Source organism: Protopterus annectens, chromosome 1.part1 (assembly GCF_019279795.1).
Source record: "Protopterus annectens isolate FY-2018-M chromosome 1.part1, PAN1.0, whole genome shotgun sequence".
In the NCBI taxonomy this organism is placed as follows: domain Eukaryota; kingdom Metazoa; phylum Chordata; order Ceratodontiformes; family Protopteridae; genus Protopterus; species Protopterus annectens.
The window spans coordinates 1,524,470,402-1,524,490,027 of NC_056726.1; the positions used below are offsets into that span (position 1 = coordinate 1,524,470,402).

At 39.3% G+C, this 19,626-nt stretch overlaps 1 protein-coding gene across 5 annotated transcripts in view; it reads left to right on the top strand.

The window, feature by feature from the left end:
* Positions 1–19,626, top strand: part of COL16A1 (collagen type XVI alpha 1 chain) — a 3,146,845-nt gene that overhangs the window by 2,965,935 nt on the left and 161,284 nt on the right. For all 5 annotated transcript variants that reach the window (XM_044082765.1, XM_044082783.1, XM_044082773.1 and 2 more), the window contains 2 exons: positions 11,942–11,995; positions 18,051–18,101. In XM_044082765.1, the coding sequence (XP_043938700.1) occupies positions 11,942–11,995; positions 18,051–18,101 (105 nt within the window). The remainder of the gene's footprint in view (positions 1–11,941; positions 11,996–18,050; positions 18,102–19,626) is intronic.

Genomic DNA, 19,626 nt, shown 5'->3' on the forward strand with positions numbered 1-19,626 from the left:
CACTTTGAGAGCAACCAAGTTTCTGTAGTTGTTGCAAACGTTTAGGGTGAGATACTGTGTTGAATGCTTTTAAAATGTCTAGTAGCTGTACAGAAGTGGGTAGGCCAGCATCAAGAGCTTTATTCACAATATCAGTAAAGGAGAGTAAAGCTGAGGTAGTACAATGGTTTGGGTGAAAACCATGTTGAGTGGGAGATAGGAGGTTATTGTTGATGAGATGGTTAAGTAGTTTGGTTTGAATATATATTTTCTAAGATTTTTTGACACTGGGGAGGGAATGGAGATGTGCCAGTAGTTTCAGACATCATGGGTATTTCCTCCTTTGTGAAGTGGGGTAATAATGGATTTTTCCCCAGTAGGGGGATATATGATTCAGTGATAGAGTGATTGATTAGAATGGTGACTGGGTAAGCTATAGTTCTGGCTGCTAGCTGTAAGTATTCTGAAGGTAAGTTAGCAGAGAGTGAGCAGTAATTGATAGTGAGGAGATCAGTGCTTATTAAGAATTTATAGTGATGTAGGAGATTGGGAGGCCATGGTGGAGCAGCAGTTAGCATTGTCGCCTCACAGCAAGAGGTTCTCCGGTTCAATTCTCGGCTGGGGTGCCTTCTGTGCAGAGTCTGCATGTTCTCCTTCTGGTCGTGTGGGTTTCCTCTGGGTGCTCCGGTTTCCTCACACATCCCAAAGACATGCGCTAGGTGGATTGGACACTCTAAATTGGCCCTAACCCTAGGCATGAGTGAGTGTGTACATGAGCCTTCTGTGGAAGGTTGGGCTGGCAACTCGACACCGTAAAAACTCTACTGCTAGTCATGAGCAGACAGGTGATCCGCTGTGGCAACCCCTAAGCGGGAAAAGCCGAAAGATGAAGAAGAAGTGATGTAGGAGATTAGTGCTTATTAAGAATTAATAGTGAGAGAGGAGGTCAATTCTTATTAAGAATTCATAGTGAGGGAGATTGGTGCTTATTAAAATTCATAGGGAGGGAGATCAATGCTTATTAAGAATTCGCAGTAAAGGAGATCAGTGCTTATTAAGGAGATATATGCTTATTAAGAATTCATAGTGAGGGGGATCAGTGCTTATTAAGAATTCATAGTGAAGGAGATCAATGCTTATTAAGAATCCATAGTCAGGGAGATAAGTGCTTATTAAAAATTCATACTGATGTAGAAGATCAATGCTTATTAAGAATTAACAGTGAGAGAAGAGATCAGTGCTTATTAAGAATTCATAATGAGGAAGATCACTGCTTATTAAAATTCATAGTGAGGGTGATCAATGCTTATTAACAATTGATACTGAGGGAGATCAATGCTTATTAAGAATTCATAGTGAAGGAGCTCAGTGCTTATTAACAACTGATATTGAGGGAGATCAATGCTTATTAAGAATTCATAGTGAGGGAGACCAGTGCTTATTAAGAATTCATAGTGAGGGACATCAGTGCTTATTAAGAATTCATAGTAAAGGAGATCAGTGCTTATTAAGAATATATAGTGAGGGAGATCAGTGCTTATTAAGAATTCATAGTAAAGGAGATCAGAGCTTATTATGAATTCACACTGAGGGGGGTCAGTGCTTATTAAGAATTCATAGTGAGGGAGATCAGTGCTTATTAAGAGTTAATAGTGAGAGAAATCAATGCTTATTAAGAATTCATAGGGAAGAGATAAATGTTTATTAAGAATTCATATTGAGGGAGATCAGTGCTTATTAATAATTATTTGTGAGGGAGATCAGTGCGTATTAAAAATTCATAATAAGTGAGGTCATTGCTTATTAAGAACTCATAGGGAGGGAGATTAGTGCTTATTAAGAATTTATAGTAAAGAAAATCAGTGCTTATTATGGAGATCAATGCTTATTAAGAATTCATAGTGAAAGAGATCAATGCTTATTATGAATTCATAGTGAGGATGATCAGTGCTTATTAAGAATTCATAGTAAAGGAGATCAATGCTTATTAAGAATCCATAGTCAGGGAGATCAGTGCTTATTAAGAATTTATAGTGATGTAGGAGATCAGTGCTTATTAAGAATTAATAGTGGGAGAGGAGATCAATTCTTATTAAGAATTCATAGTGAGGGAGATTGGTGCATATTTGAATTCATAGGGAGGGAGGTCAATGCTTATTAATAATTCACAGTAAAGGAAATCAGCTCTTATTAAGGAGATAGATGCTTATTAAGAATTCATAGTGAGGTGGATCAGTGCTTATTAAGAATTCATAGTGAAGGAGATCAATGCTTATTAAGAATCCATAGTCTGGGAGATCAGTGCTTATTAAGAATTTATAGTGATGAAGGAGATCAGTGCTTATTAAGAATTAATAGTGAGAGAGGAGATCAATTCTTATTAAGAATTCATAGTGAGGGAGATCGGTGCTTATTAATAATTCACAGTAAAGAATATCATTGCTTATTAAGGAGATAGATGCATATTAAGAAGTCATAGTGAGGGAGATCAGTGCTTATTAAGAATTCATAGGTTCTTAGGTTCATAGATTAAAAATTCATAGTGAAGGAGATCAATGCTTATTAAGAATTCATAGTCAGGGAGATCAGTGCTTATGAAGAATTCATACTGATGTAGGAGATCAATGCTTATTAAGAATTAATAGTGAGAAAGGAGATCAATGCTTATTAAGAATTCATAATGAGGGAGATCATTGCTTATTTGAATTAATAGTGAGGGAGATCAATGCTTATTAACAATTGATACTGAGGGAGATCAATGCTTATTAAGAATTCATAGTGAGGGAGATCAGTGCTTATTAACAATTGATATTGAATGAGATCAATGCTTATTAAGAATTCATAGTGAGGGAGATCAGAACTTATTAAGAATTCATTGTAAAAGAGATCAGTGCTTATTAAGAATTCATAGTGAGGGAGATCAGTGCTTATTAAGAATTCATAGTAAAGGAGATCAATGCTTATTAAGAATTCACAGGGAAGAGATCAATGCTTATTAAGAATTCATAGTAAAGGAGATCAATGCTTATTAAGAATTCATAGTAAAGGAGATCAATGCTTATTAAGAATTCACAGGGAGGAGATCAATGCTTATTAAGAATTCATAGGGAGGAGATCAATGCTTATTAAGAATTTGTAGTGAGGGAGATCAGTGCTTATTAAGAATTAATTGTGAGGGAGATCAGTGCTTATTGAAAATTCATAATATGTGAGATCTTTGCTTATTAAGAACTCATAGGGAGGGAGATCCGTGCTTATTAAGAATTCATAGTAAAGGAGATCAGTGCTTATTATGGAGATCAATTCTTATTAAGAATTCATAGTGAGGGAGATGAGTGCTTATTAAGAATTCATAGTGAAGGAGATCAATGCTTATTAAGAATCCATAGTCAGGGAGATCAGTGCTTATTAAGAATTCATAGTGAAGGAGATTAGTGCTTATTAAGAATTTATAGTGAAGGAGATCAATACTTATTAAGAATTCATACTGAAGGAGATCAGTGCTTATTAAGAATTCATAGTGAAGGAGATCAATGCTTATTAAGAATCCATAGTTAGGGAGATCAATGCTTATTAAGAATTTATAGTGTAGGAGATCAGTGCTTATTAAGAATTAATAGTGAGAGAGGAGATCAATTCTTAAGAATTCATAGTGAGGGAGATTGGTGATTATTAGAATTCATAGGGAGGGAGGTCAATGCTTATTAAGAATTCAGAGTAAAGGAGATCATTGCTTATTAAGGAGATAGATGATTATTAAGAATTCATAGTGAGGGGGATCATTGTTTATTAAGAAGTCATAGGTTCATAGGTTCATAGATTAAGAATTCATAGTGAAGGAGATCAATGCTTATTAAGAATCCATAGTCAGGGAGATCAGTGCTTATTAAGAATTCATACTGATGTAGGAGATCAATGCTTATTAAGAATTAATAGTGAGAGAGGAAATCAATGATTATTAAGAATTCATAATGAGGGAGATCATTGCTTATTAGAATTCATAGTGAGGGAGATCAATGCTTATTAACAACTGATACTGAGGGAGATCAGTGCTTATTAAGAATTCATAGTGAGGGAGATCAGTGCTTATTAAGAATTCATAGTGAGGGAGATCAGTGCTTATTAAGAATTCATAGTAAAGGAGATCAGTGCTTTTTATGAATTCACAGTGAGGGGTTCAGTGCTTATTAAGAATTCATAATGAGGGAGATCAGTGCTTATTAAGAATTCATAGGGAGGAGATCAGTGCTTATTAAGAATTCATAGTAAAGGACATTGGTGCTTATTAAGAATTGATAATAAGTGAGATCAGTGCTTATTAAGAACTCATAGGGAGGGAGGGAGATCAGTGCTTATTAAGAATTCATAGTGAGGAGATCAGTGCTTATTAAGAATTCATAGTAAAGGACATCAGTGCTTATTAAGAATTTATAGCGAGGGAGATCAGTGCTTATTAAGAATTCATAGTAAAAGAGATCAGTGCTTATTAAGAATTAATAATGAGGGAGATCAATACTTATTAAGAATTCACAGGGAGGAAATCAATGCTTATTAAGAATTCATAGGAAAGAGATCAATGCTTAATAAGAATTCATAGTGAGGGAGATCAGTGCTTATTAAGAATTAATTGTGAAGGAGATCGATGCTTATTAAAAATTCATAATAAGTGAGATCATTGCTTATTAAGAACTCATAGGGAGGAAGATGAGTGCTTATTAAAAATTCATAGTGAAGGAGATCAGTGCTTATTAAGAATTCATAGTGAGGGAGATCAGTGCTTATTAAGAATTCATAGTGAAAGAGATCTGTGTTTATTAAGATCTCATAGTGAGGGAGAGCAGTGCTTATTATGGAGATCAGTTCTTATTAAGAATTCATAGTGAGGGCGATCAGTGTGAGGAGGGGATATTGCAGTAGCAGAATGGTTAGGAGAAGGGGATATATCAGCTGCAGAAAGGTCAGTAGGAACAGCATGTCATACTAGGGAGCAGTCTCAGGGAAGGACGAGCACTAGATGTCATTCATTGTTTTGTGCAATCCCACATGCATGGTAGTGGCAAGATGGTGACGTGATTTGGGAGCCTTAAAAAGTCATGATTCAGGTATAGTCATGTATTTTCTGGCCAAATTATGTAGGTGAAAATGGGAATATAGGGAAGTGCTGAAAAGGGTGAAGCAAGCAAAGTATATAACATGAGGTAAAAACCTAAGGAATTTTTTGTGCGTGTTTCAGGTGCCCATTTTATATACATGAAGCGAAGGCAAGTTGGGGAAGGGATAACATAGGAAGATAACAGTGTTAGAGTAGGGAGCAGAGGCAGGCAAGCAAAGAAAAAGACAGATAAAACTGACAGGGAATTGCTGACACAATGAGTGAGGGGGGACTGCAATAAAGAAAGAGATACTAGACAAAGAGAGCAAAGACAACAGTGATAGGGAGGAATGGACAACAAACATGGGAGAGCATAGAAGCAAAAGGGATGGACATAGCAGGCTGGGGGATAGGATGATGTTGCAAAACTGAACTCCCTGCCTGCCATGACCCAGCAGGAGCTTACTGACCACCTGGAGCTCCTTCATCAGGGACATTTGGCTCGCGTGTTCTAGCCAGAGTATACATCTCAACTGTCCTAATGTTCATAGAATTTCCAGATTTTTGCCTCATATTTGTGGTCTGTTCCTCATAAAATTTGTCATTTTCTGAAAAATCATTGATGATTGAAGTCACTAAATAATGACAGACATTTGAGTTTCAGACTTCATATCCTTCAGAAAAATAGCATGCCAATGCAAAACCTATTATTGTAGCAACCTAAGTTTACAAGAGCAGCATTTAAAAATTGTCCTTATTTTTGGGCTTTTGTCCCCCTGTATTTTTGCCTTTGTCCATATTTCTTGTGCTGAGAGGGTGAAGGTTCAGGGATAAGAGCCAGAGTGGGGCATGGCTGTGAGTCAGTGAGATGCACCCCCTACTATGTCCTCCTGCAGCTGACAGGTGAAAAAGCTGTCATCCCTACTGGCAGTGCCAAAAAACAAACTCCCAACCACAGTGACAATGACGTGTTAGACAACCAACTGGGCAATCAAAACCACAGCCATTAAACAAACTCCGACCTACAGTGACAATGGCATGTTAGACAACCAATTGGGGAATCAAAACCACAGCCATTAAACAAACTCCCACCCACGGTGACAATGGCATGTTAGACAACCAATTGGGGAATCAAAACCACAGCCATTAAACAAACTCCCACCCACAATGACAATGGCATGTTAGACAACCAATGGGGAAATCAAAACCACAGCCATTAAACAAACTCCCACCCACAATGACAATGGCATGTTAGACAACCAATGGGGAAATCAAAACCACAGCCATTAAACAAACTCCCACCCACAATGGCAATGGCATGTTAGACAACCAATGGGGAAATCAAAACCACAGCCATTCAACTCCCACACACAGTGACAATGGCATGTCATACAACTAGTGGGAGAATCAAAACAGTAGCCATTATCCCTAGAGATAAAACCAAAGTGGTTTGTCAGGAATACTCAAAATCCATTAAACTTCATACAGGCAAGTGTACCCTGTTTGTGAGTCACAGAAGAAATGCATTATTTTCCCAGTGCAAAAGACAAAGGTCCATAGATCTGGGGGGGGGGGGTATCAAAACTATTTTTATCACCATCAATCCATTCAACATTAAAGGCAGAATTTTGAGTTTGAACTGAATGGTCACAAGTCTGTCCCAGCTTTCTGTTTAGATCTTCCAACACAGGCTGTAAATTAATGATTGTCAATTAAAAACTCTCAGGCACATCGTTAAACTCACTGGGGAGTGGACCACATGTGATGTTAGTCTGCTCAGTGATGGAATGCCATACTGCTAAAAGCTTAATGATAACAAAAAGGATAAAGCTCCGACAAGTGCGATGGTAAAAACAAACAATAAAAACAAAAAGGATAAAACTCCAACAAGTGCAATGGTAAAACAAACAATAAAAACAAAAAGGATAAAGCTCCAACAAGTGCAATGGTAAAAACAAACAATAAAAACAAAAAGGATAAAGCTCCAACAAGTGCAATGGTAAAAACAAACAATAAAAACAAAAAGAATAAAGCTCCAACAAGTGTGATGGTAAAAACAAACAATAAAAACAAAAAGGATAAAGCTCCAACAAGTGCGATGGTAAAAACAAACAATAAAAACAAAAAGGATAAAGCTCCAACAAGTGCGATGGTAAAACAAACAATAAAAACTCTAAATGCACACAAAAGCAAACACCATCAAGTAATGGCATGTGTGAGACAAGCATACAGATAAGAAGGAAAAATGCAGCTTAAGCAAATGGTTCCGTTACAATGTTGTAGGTACTGTACTCAGGGAAATACACCAACTGATTCAAAGTACAAATGATGGCATACACAAAATTCTGCCTTTACAGTGGAGGGGGGATTAAATTCACAGCCAACATCATATGCAGTCAGAAAAGCAAAACATCAATTTCTTGAGCTACTTGTAGAATCCGAGTGAAGTTTGAAGTCAGTTACAGACTAATGTCATCAAACAGGTATACTGAGAAAGAGGATCTGTGAATGTACTCTATCCTTCTCTGCAGCTCCTCAGTTTCTGCAATAGCTTCAGAGGTAATGGAGAGTGAAACAGCACTGTGTAATAAATGTAGATGACACACTGGCAGGCTGTATGTGTAGGTAAGACAAGGGTTACTTACCGTACATAGGTGGTGGCTGTAACCTCTGCCTTCCCACCAGCCAAATCAGTTGGAATGGTATCACCTTGTGTTGCTGTAATTATGGCAACATTGTTCTCCGGAGCATAGGATCCCTGTGTCAGTGCTGTGCAAATACATTCCAAGCCTCAGTCTTACACTGAGGTACTGCATATCCCCTCTGCAACAGTGTCTGTCAATAATATTTATGGAGGAAATGAAGGAAGATCTTAGATTCCTCAGCATACCACCTGTGTGCCCTTAATGGAGCACTGTCTTCTCCTTTTGCAGACATATTCTTCACTTAAAAGTACCAAAGAGAAATGGAGGTACTTTGTGATCTCACACCAGCACTCATGTGTGCCAACTACCATGCTCCATCAGGTGTGTCATCTGCATGACTAATGGGGGGCATTATAATAAGTGTACTGTATCACAAAGTCTAAATATTGCACTTTAAGATGTGAAATGTCTCTTTACATGCTGTGAATAAAGCATGCAGTACACCAACTTCATTTCCAGTACTTATTTCCCCCCCAGAGCCACGGGGTGAACCACAACACTCAATCCCTTACACAAAAGTGAGACTTCAGTGGACTCAGGTAATTATAGACACATACACCTGGCCAGTCTTATCTGTAAGGCTATGAAAAGTATCATACTAGAATTAATATAAATAAAGATATAAGTAGTCTAAAGACTCTTGACCCAACTCAGTTCTGATTCATCAAGGGCAGGTCCTGCCTACTTAATCTGTTCGACTTCTGAGGCAGTGAACAGTAGAAAAAACAGTGCACACCACAAATCTAGACCTTGCGGTGGCATTCATTACCATACCATACCCAGACATCATAGATAAACTCTCCTGGCTAAATGCTAATCCCTAGGTAACTTATTGGACAGTAAATTGGCCAGCAAACAAAACCCAGCAAATTATGGTGGGTGAATCTACCCCCTCCAAAATAACTAGTGGCATATCCTAGGGTCAGTCCTTGGGCCAATCCTCTTTGGCATTTACTTTTTGGAAGCCAAAGCTAATGTCAAAGGTTTGTAGTTAACCAAGTTTGCAGGTGACCTTAAATGTGGTGCCATCATAAACTCCCCAGAGGACACCACAGTCTCCCAAGAAGGTCTGTTCTAAGCAAATACCTGGTGTCAAAACCATGGATTAAAACTAAATGCCAAGACGTGTATAATTGTATCCTTCAGCAAATATGGTTTCCTTTATAACTATCACATTGAAAATATAAACCTGAAAATTGATCCTCTAGTTAGGGATCTAGGAACCTATGTCACCCATAAACTGGTCACCATATATCTGTTCTTGTAAGAAAGTTTTTTTAATTGTACAGATTAAATCTACAGGTATTGCTTCCAGATCAAAGGATGTAATCATTCCACTGTACTCAGCACTCATAAGACTGATCATTGAGTACAATGCCCCATTTAATATGCATCTCTCTAAACACCTATCACAACTGTAATGACCTCTATACTTTCTCACTAAAAGCAAATCAAGGACATAAATGATAAATAATATGCAAACCAACTCAAAGCCTTGTTCCTCTTCCCAGCATCACACAGGCTACTGAGAGGTGCTCACTGCCTCATGTATTGAGCCTCAATCGACCCTGTTCTGTCAGACCTACTGCACATTTGCAAGTCGAATGGTGTCATAAACACCTGCTCAAGTGATCTCAATCTCTTTTGCAATACAGTAGAACATAATAAAGGGACATGTATGTATCACAGAGAATATTTCTCCTAAGGAAGCAGAGTAGTTCTCTTACTGTATTCAGATGTAATATGGATAAATAGATAGTTAACGACAAATTCAGTCCTAGTTAAGCTCCCTCATGGATAGATGAAACATGTAAATGTCTCAGCATATCCATGTTTGGTCCATCTCTGGATTATTTATATGCAAAATAGAAGGGCTAAAAACTACCTGGGGAATGTAAGATCCTCACAGATCAATAGCCTTATAAGTACCTATAAACCTATTATATAGCCGCGAACATGTATCCATCTGGCACTGCTGCACAGCATTTGCTGCTAATGGTAAGCGTGTCTATGGTTTGCATACACCCAGTGCATTGTCGCTTATCACACAAATTCTGTCACAGTAATTTGAAAACACTTTCTGAACCCAGCCAGTGTCAGTTATTTAAAATTGAGATGGACTTTGGTGAATGTATATTGAAAAGCATAAACAGAAAAAAAAATTGGCATTTAATATGGTTTACTAAAGTGTTTAACAATGACAAGCACTGTGTGATAATATAACTACATTATAACCGATGACTCAAGAAATCAGATATGGGGCCAGGAGCTGAGAAGAGTATTCAGCATGAGGTTACAGACTCATGTAACACAGTAAACAGAGTCTGTAAGTGATTCTATGGAAACAGCCCTTGGTAGAGTTACAGAGGTCAGCTTCTGGTCAACAGATGGAGGGGAATTGCAAGGTTGTACATGTTATCTGAGAGCAAAAGACTGTAACTGAGGGAAGACGTGAAGCCAAGTGTAGTCAGGGGTCAAGAAATAAGTGGGAGTGGCAAAGGACAGATTAATTAAAATACTGTAACTAAGAGAAGACGTGAAGCCAAGTGTAGTCAGGGGTCAAGAAATAAGTGGGAGTGGCAAAGGACAGATTAATTAAAATGCTGTAAATAAGGGAAGACATGAAGGAAAGTGTAGTCAGAGGTCAAGAAATAAACGCGAGTGGCAAAGGACAGATTAAAATACTGTAACTAAGGGAAGGCAAGAAGCAAAGTGTAGTCAGGGGTCAAGAAATAAGTGGGAGTGGCAAAGGACAGATTAATTAAAATACTGTAACTAAGAGAAGACGTGAAGCCAAGTGTAGTCAGGGATCAAGAAATAAGTGGGAGTGGCAAAGGACAGATTAATTAAAATACTGTAACTAAGAGAAGACGTGAAGCCAAGTGTAGTCAGGGGTCAAGAAATAAGTGGGAGTGGCAAAGGACAGATTAATTAAAATGCTGTAACTAAGAGAAGACGTGAAGCAAAGTGTAGTCAGGGGTCAAGAAATAAATGCGAGTGGCAAAGGACAGATTAAAATACTGTAACTAAGGGAAGACATGAAGCAAAGTGTAGTCAGGGGTCAAGAAATAAGTGGAAGTGGCAAAGGACAGATTAATTAAAATACTGTAACTAAGAGAAGGTGTGAAGCCAAGTGTAGTCAGGGGTCAAGAAATAAGTGGGGGTGGCAAAGGACAGATTAATTAAAACACTGTAAGTAAGAGAAGACGTGAAGCCAAGTGTAGTCAGGGGTCAAGAAATAAGTGGGAGTGGCAAAGGACAGATTAATTAAAATACTGTAACTAAGAGAAGACGTGAAGCCAAGTGTAGTCAGGGGTGAAGAAATAAGTGGGAGTGGCAAAGGACAGATTAATTAAAATACTGTAACTAAGAGAAGACGTGAAGCCAAGTGTAGTCAGGGGTCAAGAAATAAGTGGGAGTGGCAAAGGACAGATTAATTAAAATACTGTAACTAAGAGAAGACGTGAAGCCAAGTGTAGTCAGGGGTCAAGAAATAAATGCGAGTGGCAAAGGACAGATTAAAATACTGTAACTAAGGAAAGACATGAAGCAAAGTGTAGTCAGGGGTCAAGAAATAAGTGGAAGTGGCAAAGGACAGATTAATTAAAATACTGTAACTAAGAGAAGACGTGAAGCCAAGTGTAGTCAGGGGTCAAGAAATAAGTGGGGGTGGCAAAGGACAGGTTAATTAAAATACTGTAACTAAGAGAAGGAAAGCAGCAAAGTGTAGTCAGGGGTCAAAGAAATAAGTGGGGGTGGCAAACAGATTAAAATACTGTAACTAAGGGAAGACGTGAAGTGAAGTGTAGTCAGGTGGCAAGAAATAATTGGGGGTGTAACAAAGGACAGATTAATTAAAATACTGTAACTAACGGAAGACTTGAAGCAAAGTGTAATCAGATGGCAAGAAATAATTGGGGGTGTAACAAAGGACAGATTAATTAAAATACATTGAGGGTGTCCTCTGTATACTGGTCAATCTGTTATCGATCCATCTCAGGACAATGGCTGTCAGTATATTGCTTGAGGTTTAAATAACAGTAAGAATATGCCAAACAAAACACTGTGACAACTGAATCATGTCTGAACTGCTGCAGAAAATATATACTGTGGTGATGCTACACAAAATGTTTGATTCTGAAACAGTGTTTTGATGTTTGTCTAGGGTGAGCCAGGCCCAGGGGGAACTCCAGGACTGATGGGACCCCCAGGACGAATGGTAAGTTACTCATCATCCTGAATAAAGGTGTCTCTCTTGTTATGTGAAGCAAGTATTTCATGTTTTTATTACCTTTACATACTGCTGGTTTTTTTCTGAACTGTCAGCACATATCACATTGAGTAAAGGTCACTTAGTATTTTTAAAATTATATTTCCATGTGTGCAGCAATACTATTGCTGGGCTGCAGTTCTTACATTTAAAACAGCTTGCTTTTAATTACAGACATACTTGACTAGTTTTGATGGTGCTAAATACTAGATGGGACTCATATTTATAAAAGAGCTGGTGGACAAAGGGATGAATTATGTTAACCAATGCTACTATTCTAAGGGGAGTTCTGAAGTCACAAGGTGTATGATATTTTTTAGACAAACATTGCACTCCCACACTTACTGATAAAGTCTGTGTGGACTACTGAAGGACTTTGGATAGTATAAAATCAAAAACTGTTGTAGAAAAACAATAGAAGAGGGAACAGAGATACCTTATCTAAGCAACTGATAAGACCCTGTTTATGTAACATAAGGATACATACTCTAAATAGAGGGTGGTGGGTCCCCTTCAGCTCATGTTTGAATCCCACACTTTTTATTGTAGCGTGAAGAAGTCAGTATGTGCTCATAGCAACATATACAGGCAACATCATAGCAGCTTTCCCACTTATAACTGGGGAGGCTGGAACAGAACTACAAGCAAAGCTGAACTGGTTGGTCCTCTGTATCCAAGACAGTAGCTCAGCTTATAATTTAATTAATTAGCAGCCATTATCCCAAGAAACAAAATAGGGCTGTGGACCCATGGAGTAGACATACAGAATGGGTAGAGGACAGGAAATTAATAGTGGAGATCCAGAAGGCATGCTACAAACAGTCGAGAAGTGAGGAGACATGTCTGTATAACACAGCAGAGTTATAACTGTATTTAAAGATCAGTATGGGTATGATTCTTATTTCCTCCCACTGACAAAACAACCTTAAACACCAAGAGTGACATAAATAATATTTTAGAATGTCTGTGTTTTCTGTCTGGTCATACCATGCAAATCAGCTGGGTTTTTAATTCAAGTTGATTACATAGTCTCATTAGTGAAAGAACAGGTAGCTTACATCCTTCTAGGTTGAGAACTGCTGATTGAGGGCTCAGTGTCTGTTATTCTAAAAGTGTATTAATTCTGGTTGGCTTTCAAGCCAGTTATTTTACATTAAGAGGGTTCGTGGTCTGCACTCTTGTGGGAGGAGAGGCTGGACTCTGCCCTTCTGAGCTGGGAATTTCTGGTTAAAGGCTTATAGTGCATGCATATCTGAACTGTTCCTGTTTGCTGTGGCATAGACTGGATTCCTGCTGGATCTAGCTTTGTTTGTGTAACTTGAGCACTAATCCAGACATTCTCTAAAGTATTCAATGGTATTTATTACTGCTTGGTTGTAACTTGATTAAAGTGTAGCTATCATTCAAGTCTTTTGGATTAAGCACTTGGGCTTCAGAACAGTTGTTTTACATTAGGAAGGTTTGTGGCAAGCACTGTGGTGGCAGGACAGGTAGCTTTCATCCTTCTAAGTTGGGAACTGCTGATTGAGAGCCCAGTGTCCAAGTGTATTAGTTCTGGTTTAGGCACTTGGGCTTCAGGCCAGTTATTTTACATTAAGAAGGTTCGTGGTCTGCACTCTTGTGGGAGAAGAGACTGGACTCTGCCCTTCTGAGCTGGGAATTTTCTGGTTAAAGGTTTATAGTGCCTGAATATTTGAACTGTATCTTACTGAAATTGGTTCACCTTGTTAGATCCAGGCCTACTGAATCTAGCTTTGTTTATATGCTTGTTGTTTGTTTGCTTGTTATTTCCCGAGCTAATTTTCCACCACCTACGCAACAACTTCAGCTTCTGTGGATCACTAGTGATATCTGCATTGCTTACTGTACTTATTTCCTTGTTTCACTTGAAAGAAAGTTACTGTTTGTCGTTTTGCATTTAGTTACTTGTAACACATTGCACTCAAGTTACCTGGCACTTGCTCACTAAAGCAATTATATAAGTCAGCACTAAAAATTAAAAGCACTACACCCTCACTCCCCACTGGCCCTTGTTTTCTTATTCTAGCATGTCCAAAGGTCAGTTGTCAATCTCGTCCAGCTGGTGAATCTGGGAATCTTGAGGCAATGTTATAACTGCCTCATGCAGACAGGAGGAGAAGGCAACTACACACACCACAAATCCAGCCTCACATAATGCTACCACTCCACTGAATCAAACACATAAACACACAAAGAGAGGCTCTGAGTAAAAATTTACCTAAACAGCAGAGGCCTCCAAAGCAGACACCCAAACAACTGCTACCTCAAGACACCCCACAAGCAACACATAAACCACAAAACACCAAACATACTTGTCATAGGTGACTCCATAGTCAGACACACTGACGTCCCACTCACCAGGCTGAACAAGGAGAGGGTCACAGTAACATAACACAAGCACTGGGTCCATGGTGGCAGTACAAAATATGACACAGTCATTGTCCATGCTGGTGTTGGACTACATGAAAAGAGACATAGAGGAGCTCTCTGATTATGTAGCCCAGGCAGGTATGACCCTAACCCTGAGCAGTATCCTTCCTTCACCAAGAATGATGCCACAATATAGAGACAAGATGATCAGCTTTAACAATTGGCTTAATGTCTGGTGTCATTCAAAGGGGATCCAGTGTCTGTCTGCCTGGGATGACATGCTTGACAAGCCACGCTGCTTATGAGGATGGCTTGCACCTGTCACCGGATATTGGCTAAGGCTCTTGCCACCCCATAGTGCCTTTTTAGGCAAGGCTCAAATTCTAAACCTACCTCCCTAGAAAACAAAAATGGGAAGAAACTGAGGGTAATGCTGCTCAATGCCAGAAGTCTAAATCTCAAAATGCACACACTCGAGGCCCTTCTCAGTATGGAGAACATCGATGTCTGTGCTGTAACTGAAACCTGGTTCAAGGCTCCTGAGAGCACCCGGCACTATTAGGTTTTACCTCATATCATGCGTTCGCCCCAAAACCCGGACCACACCACAAAAGGAGGGTGTATCCATATTCATAAAGGATACTCACACCTCCAGGTTGGTGGCAATGCACAAGCTTCGAAACCATCCAGGTGCAACTAACCATAGGCAAAACAAATTGTAGCATGCTACAGGCCACCCTCTCAAACTCAGGAACCCCACACAGCCTTCCTGAAGACACTGGAGGGTATAAATGTATCTCCAAACACCATCATATTGGGTGACTTAATATAGACTGGGAACATTACTCAAGCCCTAACTTTCTAGCCCAACGGTTCCTGGAGTTCATAAATTCAAATGCCATGGAACAGCTAGTCACTGTTCCCACGAGAGGAGAAAATATACTAGATCTCATTGTCACAAACATGGGGACAAAATGCTCCACACCGAAGTATATCCCTCATTGGTGAGATCTGATCATAAACTAATCTCACTGGAAATCCACATCCCGCCCCCACCCCAAGCAAAAAGACCATAGTGAAGAACTTCTAAAGCAAACTTCACACTACTCAAGACTGGTGTGGTATCCTTCAAGGCCCCTGAGCCAGAGGAAACCACAACCCAAGCTTGGAAGCCCTTACAAATGCCTTCTATGAACACCTCCAGGACTGCATGGATCAGGCAATCCCAAATAAAACCAAGACTCTTTCCACAAAGGGCAAACGTCCAGTCTGGTGGACCCCAGCCATTAACAAACTTTACAATAAGAGGAGAAAGCTATTACATGATAGAACAAAATCCATAAAAGGGAAGTCACCCTGATCATTATTAGTAAAAAATACGAGCACTCATAAAATCAACTAAGGCCAATTTTGAGAGAAAAATTGCCATGGATTCAAAGGACAATCATAAGGCCTTTTCAGCTATGTTAGGAACCTGGGTGGAAACTCCCAGATATGCTCAGAATTAGTCCAAAATGATACAAAAATCACTGAACCCACAGACATTGCCAACATACTGGCAGACAGGTTCAGTGCAAACTTCACCCCTCTCCCCTAAAGGAGAAATAACTATCCCAGCCGAGTGTAGCCTTCCGGACATCTCAGGTGAAAGCTGCTCTCTCTAAAGCTAAAACACAGCATCAATGGGACCGGATGGTGTCCCTAAATGAGGAATTAAACCCGCATAAGGCAGCTGTTTAATCTCAGCCTTACCACAGGATACGTGCCCAAGGAGTGGCGACGGCAACTGTGGTCCCACTCCACAAAGGCGGTGCCTCTACGGACCCTGGTAATAACAAGTCTAGTCTGCAAAGCTATGGAGAGGATCATAATGGAGCTCATAAACAAAGATATAGGGGACTTGCAGACATTGGACCCGACCCAGTTTGGCTTTGTCAAGGGAAGATCATGCCTTTTGAACTTGGTTGACTTCTTCGAAACAGTCACCAAGGCCATTGATGAGGGAAAGGCAGTCCATACAACCTACCTTGACCTTGCAAGCTTTCGACACAATACCCCACTCGGGTATTGTAGAAAAACCAGCTTAAATGTAAACCCATATGTCACAAGATGGGTTGCAAACTGGCTTAAGGACAGAACCCACAGGGTTAGAGTTGCTGGCGCTGTGTCAGACTCCAAGCCGGTCACAAGTGGTGTCCCACAGGTATTGTTTGGCATCTACTTCTCAGAAGTACAGGCCAACATGGGAGGACTTTGGCTGACAAAGTTTGCAGACGACTGCAAACATAGTGGAAAGTGCATCGGACACGGATATCCTTCAGAAGGGACTCACGGAAACAGATAGCTGGTGCCAGAGCCATGGCCTGAAGTTAAACGCCAAAATGTATAGTCATACCCTTCGGGAAAAACAAGGTAACCCCAAGCTACCATATAGGTGGCAATCCACTAAGCACAGAAGAGGTTATCAGGGACCTGGGGACCCAGGTTGACAGTGGCCTTGACACTCACATTGCTAAAGTGGTTAGAAAGACCTTCTACATTGCCCACCTGATCATGAAGGGATTCACATCCAGATCTAGTGAGGTCATTGTTCCCCTGTACTCTTCACTTATCAGACCAATGATCGAGTACAATGCCCCATTCGGGATGTATCTCACCCGACATCTGCAGCAATTGGAGAGACCCCAAAAGTTCCTCACCAAAAGGATAAAGGACTCCAAAATCTGTCATATGCTGCCAGATTGAAGAAACTCCAGCTCTATTCAGTCGCATACCGCCTGCTCAGAGGTGACATGTGCCTGACATACAAGGCCATGTCCAACCTGGAATTAATGGACATGCTCCACCTCACAAAATCCAAATCCACCAAAACCACTAGAGCAAGTGACTTAAACCTTAGCACGGATATAAATAGGACGTGCTGGAGGGATAGATTTATCACTCAGAGACTCCCTATGCTGTGGAATAAAATCCCGGTCCATGTGAGGCAGAGCACCTCGCTGACTCTGTTCAAGAGAAATCTAGACCTGTGGATGGGAGATCGTAGGTTTACCCCAGGAATCATCTCTGTGTCACTGCTGGACAGAGGCACAACAAACTAATGGGCACAGTATTTTTTCATATAAGGGGTGGTGTAAGCCACAATAATTTGGGCTAGGCTTATAAATGCCTTAGGGCAGATAGCCTAGTATAAACCTATGAACCTATGAACCTAATCATAGCTGCAGTTGTTAATTTTGATATTAATTAGCTGAAATATTCCTTTTTCAATGGCAATTAAAGATTTATGTGCATAAAAAGGCTGAGTTTACCCAGTTAAATATAAGAACTATTCATACGCCATTGTATAATGATAATTTCTAAAGGATATTCAAGCATTATTGCTGTTCCACAATAGAAGAAGATGCATCTCTTCTTAGAGTGCGTGCAACGTGTGGAAGGTTTCATATTATTTTGAGCTTACCTGTGGAAGTTTTCCTGCTTTGTAGTAAATATGTACCAGGACTGTCATTTTGTGTTGATTTGATGCTGTTCATGTTTATGATATTATTTAGAGATATTAATATAATTATTATTTATGCAATAAAACATTTATTTTTTTTGTTTTCCAAAGGGCCCCCCAGGATCTCCAGGACAACCAGGGCCAGCAGGCCTGACAGGACCTGTAAGTTTGCTGCTGTTCACTATAATTATAGAGGCATTCAGCATATTTTGCCTGATATGATACTTCTGACAATACAATGCAACAAAATACACATCATTTTAACACCTTTCTGCAGACACATTTGAGGAATGCTGTTTATTTGGTCCCTCGCATAAAATGAGCCACATACCAATAGTTATTAATTTTCACAAGTCCTGATCTCTGATTAGTACTTTTTCACCATCACCCTGCCAAGCTGTGCAGGGGCAGACAAGAGGAAACACTTGGCATTACATCTTAAATTGTAAATGTCAGAAGTAACCAGACTCACAACGTACTGCTGTTTTCCGTTATAGTTTAAAATGTCCAAGCAGTTACACTGTCTGAGATTATTTCAGTTCTATTATAACGTAGCTAGAATACAGTCTTTTGCTTCTTATGAACTGGATCAATGCACCCTTGATCAGTATGTCTCTCCAGAAGAGTAATCAATGCCTAGTTTTATACACACTTTGCATAGCAGCAGATATTTCCTAATGTCCTCGTGGTTTGCATGACTGATTCATGTTGCATGTCATCTTTACATCAGTTGAAGTGTCTGTATTTTATTTCTTTCGTTTCTGCATCTGAAAGCTCATAGAAAGTCCTTGTTTAACATATCAAATGTCTCTGTATGTTTGTTAGTCATAACAGGATCCCATTCTACTGTATCAGTTTAAGCCCACACAATCAAGTTAAACTAGGCATGTTCTTTTTCCATGAGCCATTTTTAAACATATGTAGAGATAAGCTAAACTAAGCCTGTTTCATCAGAAATTATTTTAGCAGGTGTCAGACACATAGCTGTTTGCTTCATTACATTATATCTATTCTTAACTGTGCAGCTCAAGCCTTGTAGTTTCTGCTTTTTAGAAAGAAACATTTATTTCAAACCTTGTATCAAGTTAACCCTTGCTTTACAAGTCAAAACCTTGTAGTAATAAAAATCATACTTTTCTTTTTGCATTGCAGCAAACATTTAATTGCTTTGGGGATAAATATTTTACTTTATATAAAGTCTGTCATTACATACTATCACTTGTATCCATTTCTTTGGATATGTGCAGTTTTGGAGTTTGTTGCATATATACATATATGTTTGTGTGTATATGGTTTCACTTTAAAATCTCAAAATACTGAAATATCGAATTTCAGTATTTTGAGACCATAAAGTCGAATCTTCAAAATACCGAAACTTCATAATCACGAATCCGGAAATGTCGAAGTTTTGGTTATGGTGTTCCGGTATGTGACGTGGGATGTACTGTGTGCCTACTGTATGGTTTGCTGTGTGGATTTGGCTGGAGATTAAGGTAAGTGAATATTTTTTTAAGGGTTTTGGGTAGGTATTTGGGAGTATGCGAGTGTGTTTGGAAGTTGTACGTGTGGGTTAGGGTAAGTAGGTGAAAATATGAGTATTTAAGTGTAGAAAGTGGTGGTGTTTGTATATATGTGATGTGTGGGTGTGAAGAGACTGTAGAGTGCGTAGTGGTGAGTTTACTGTCTT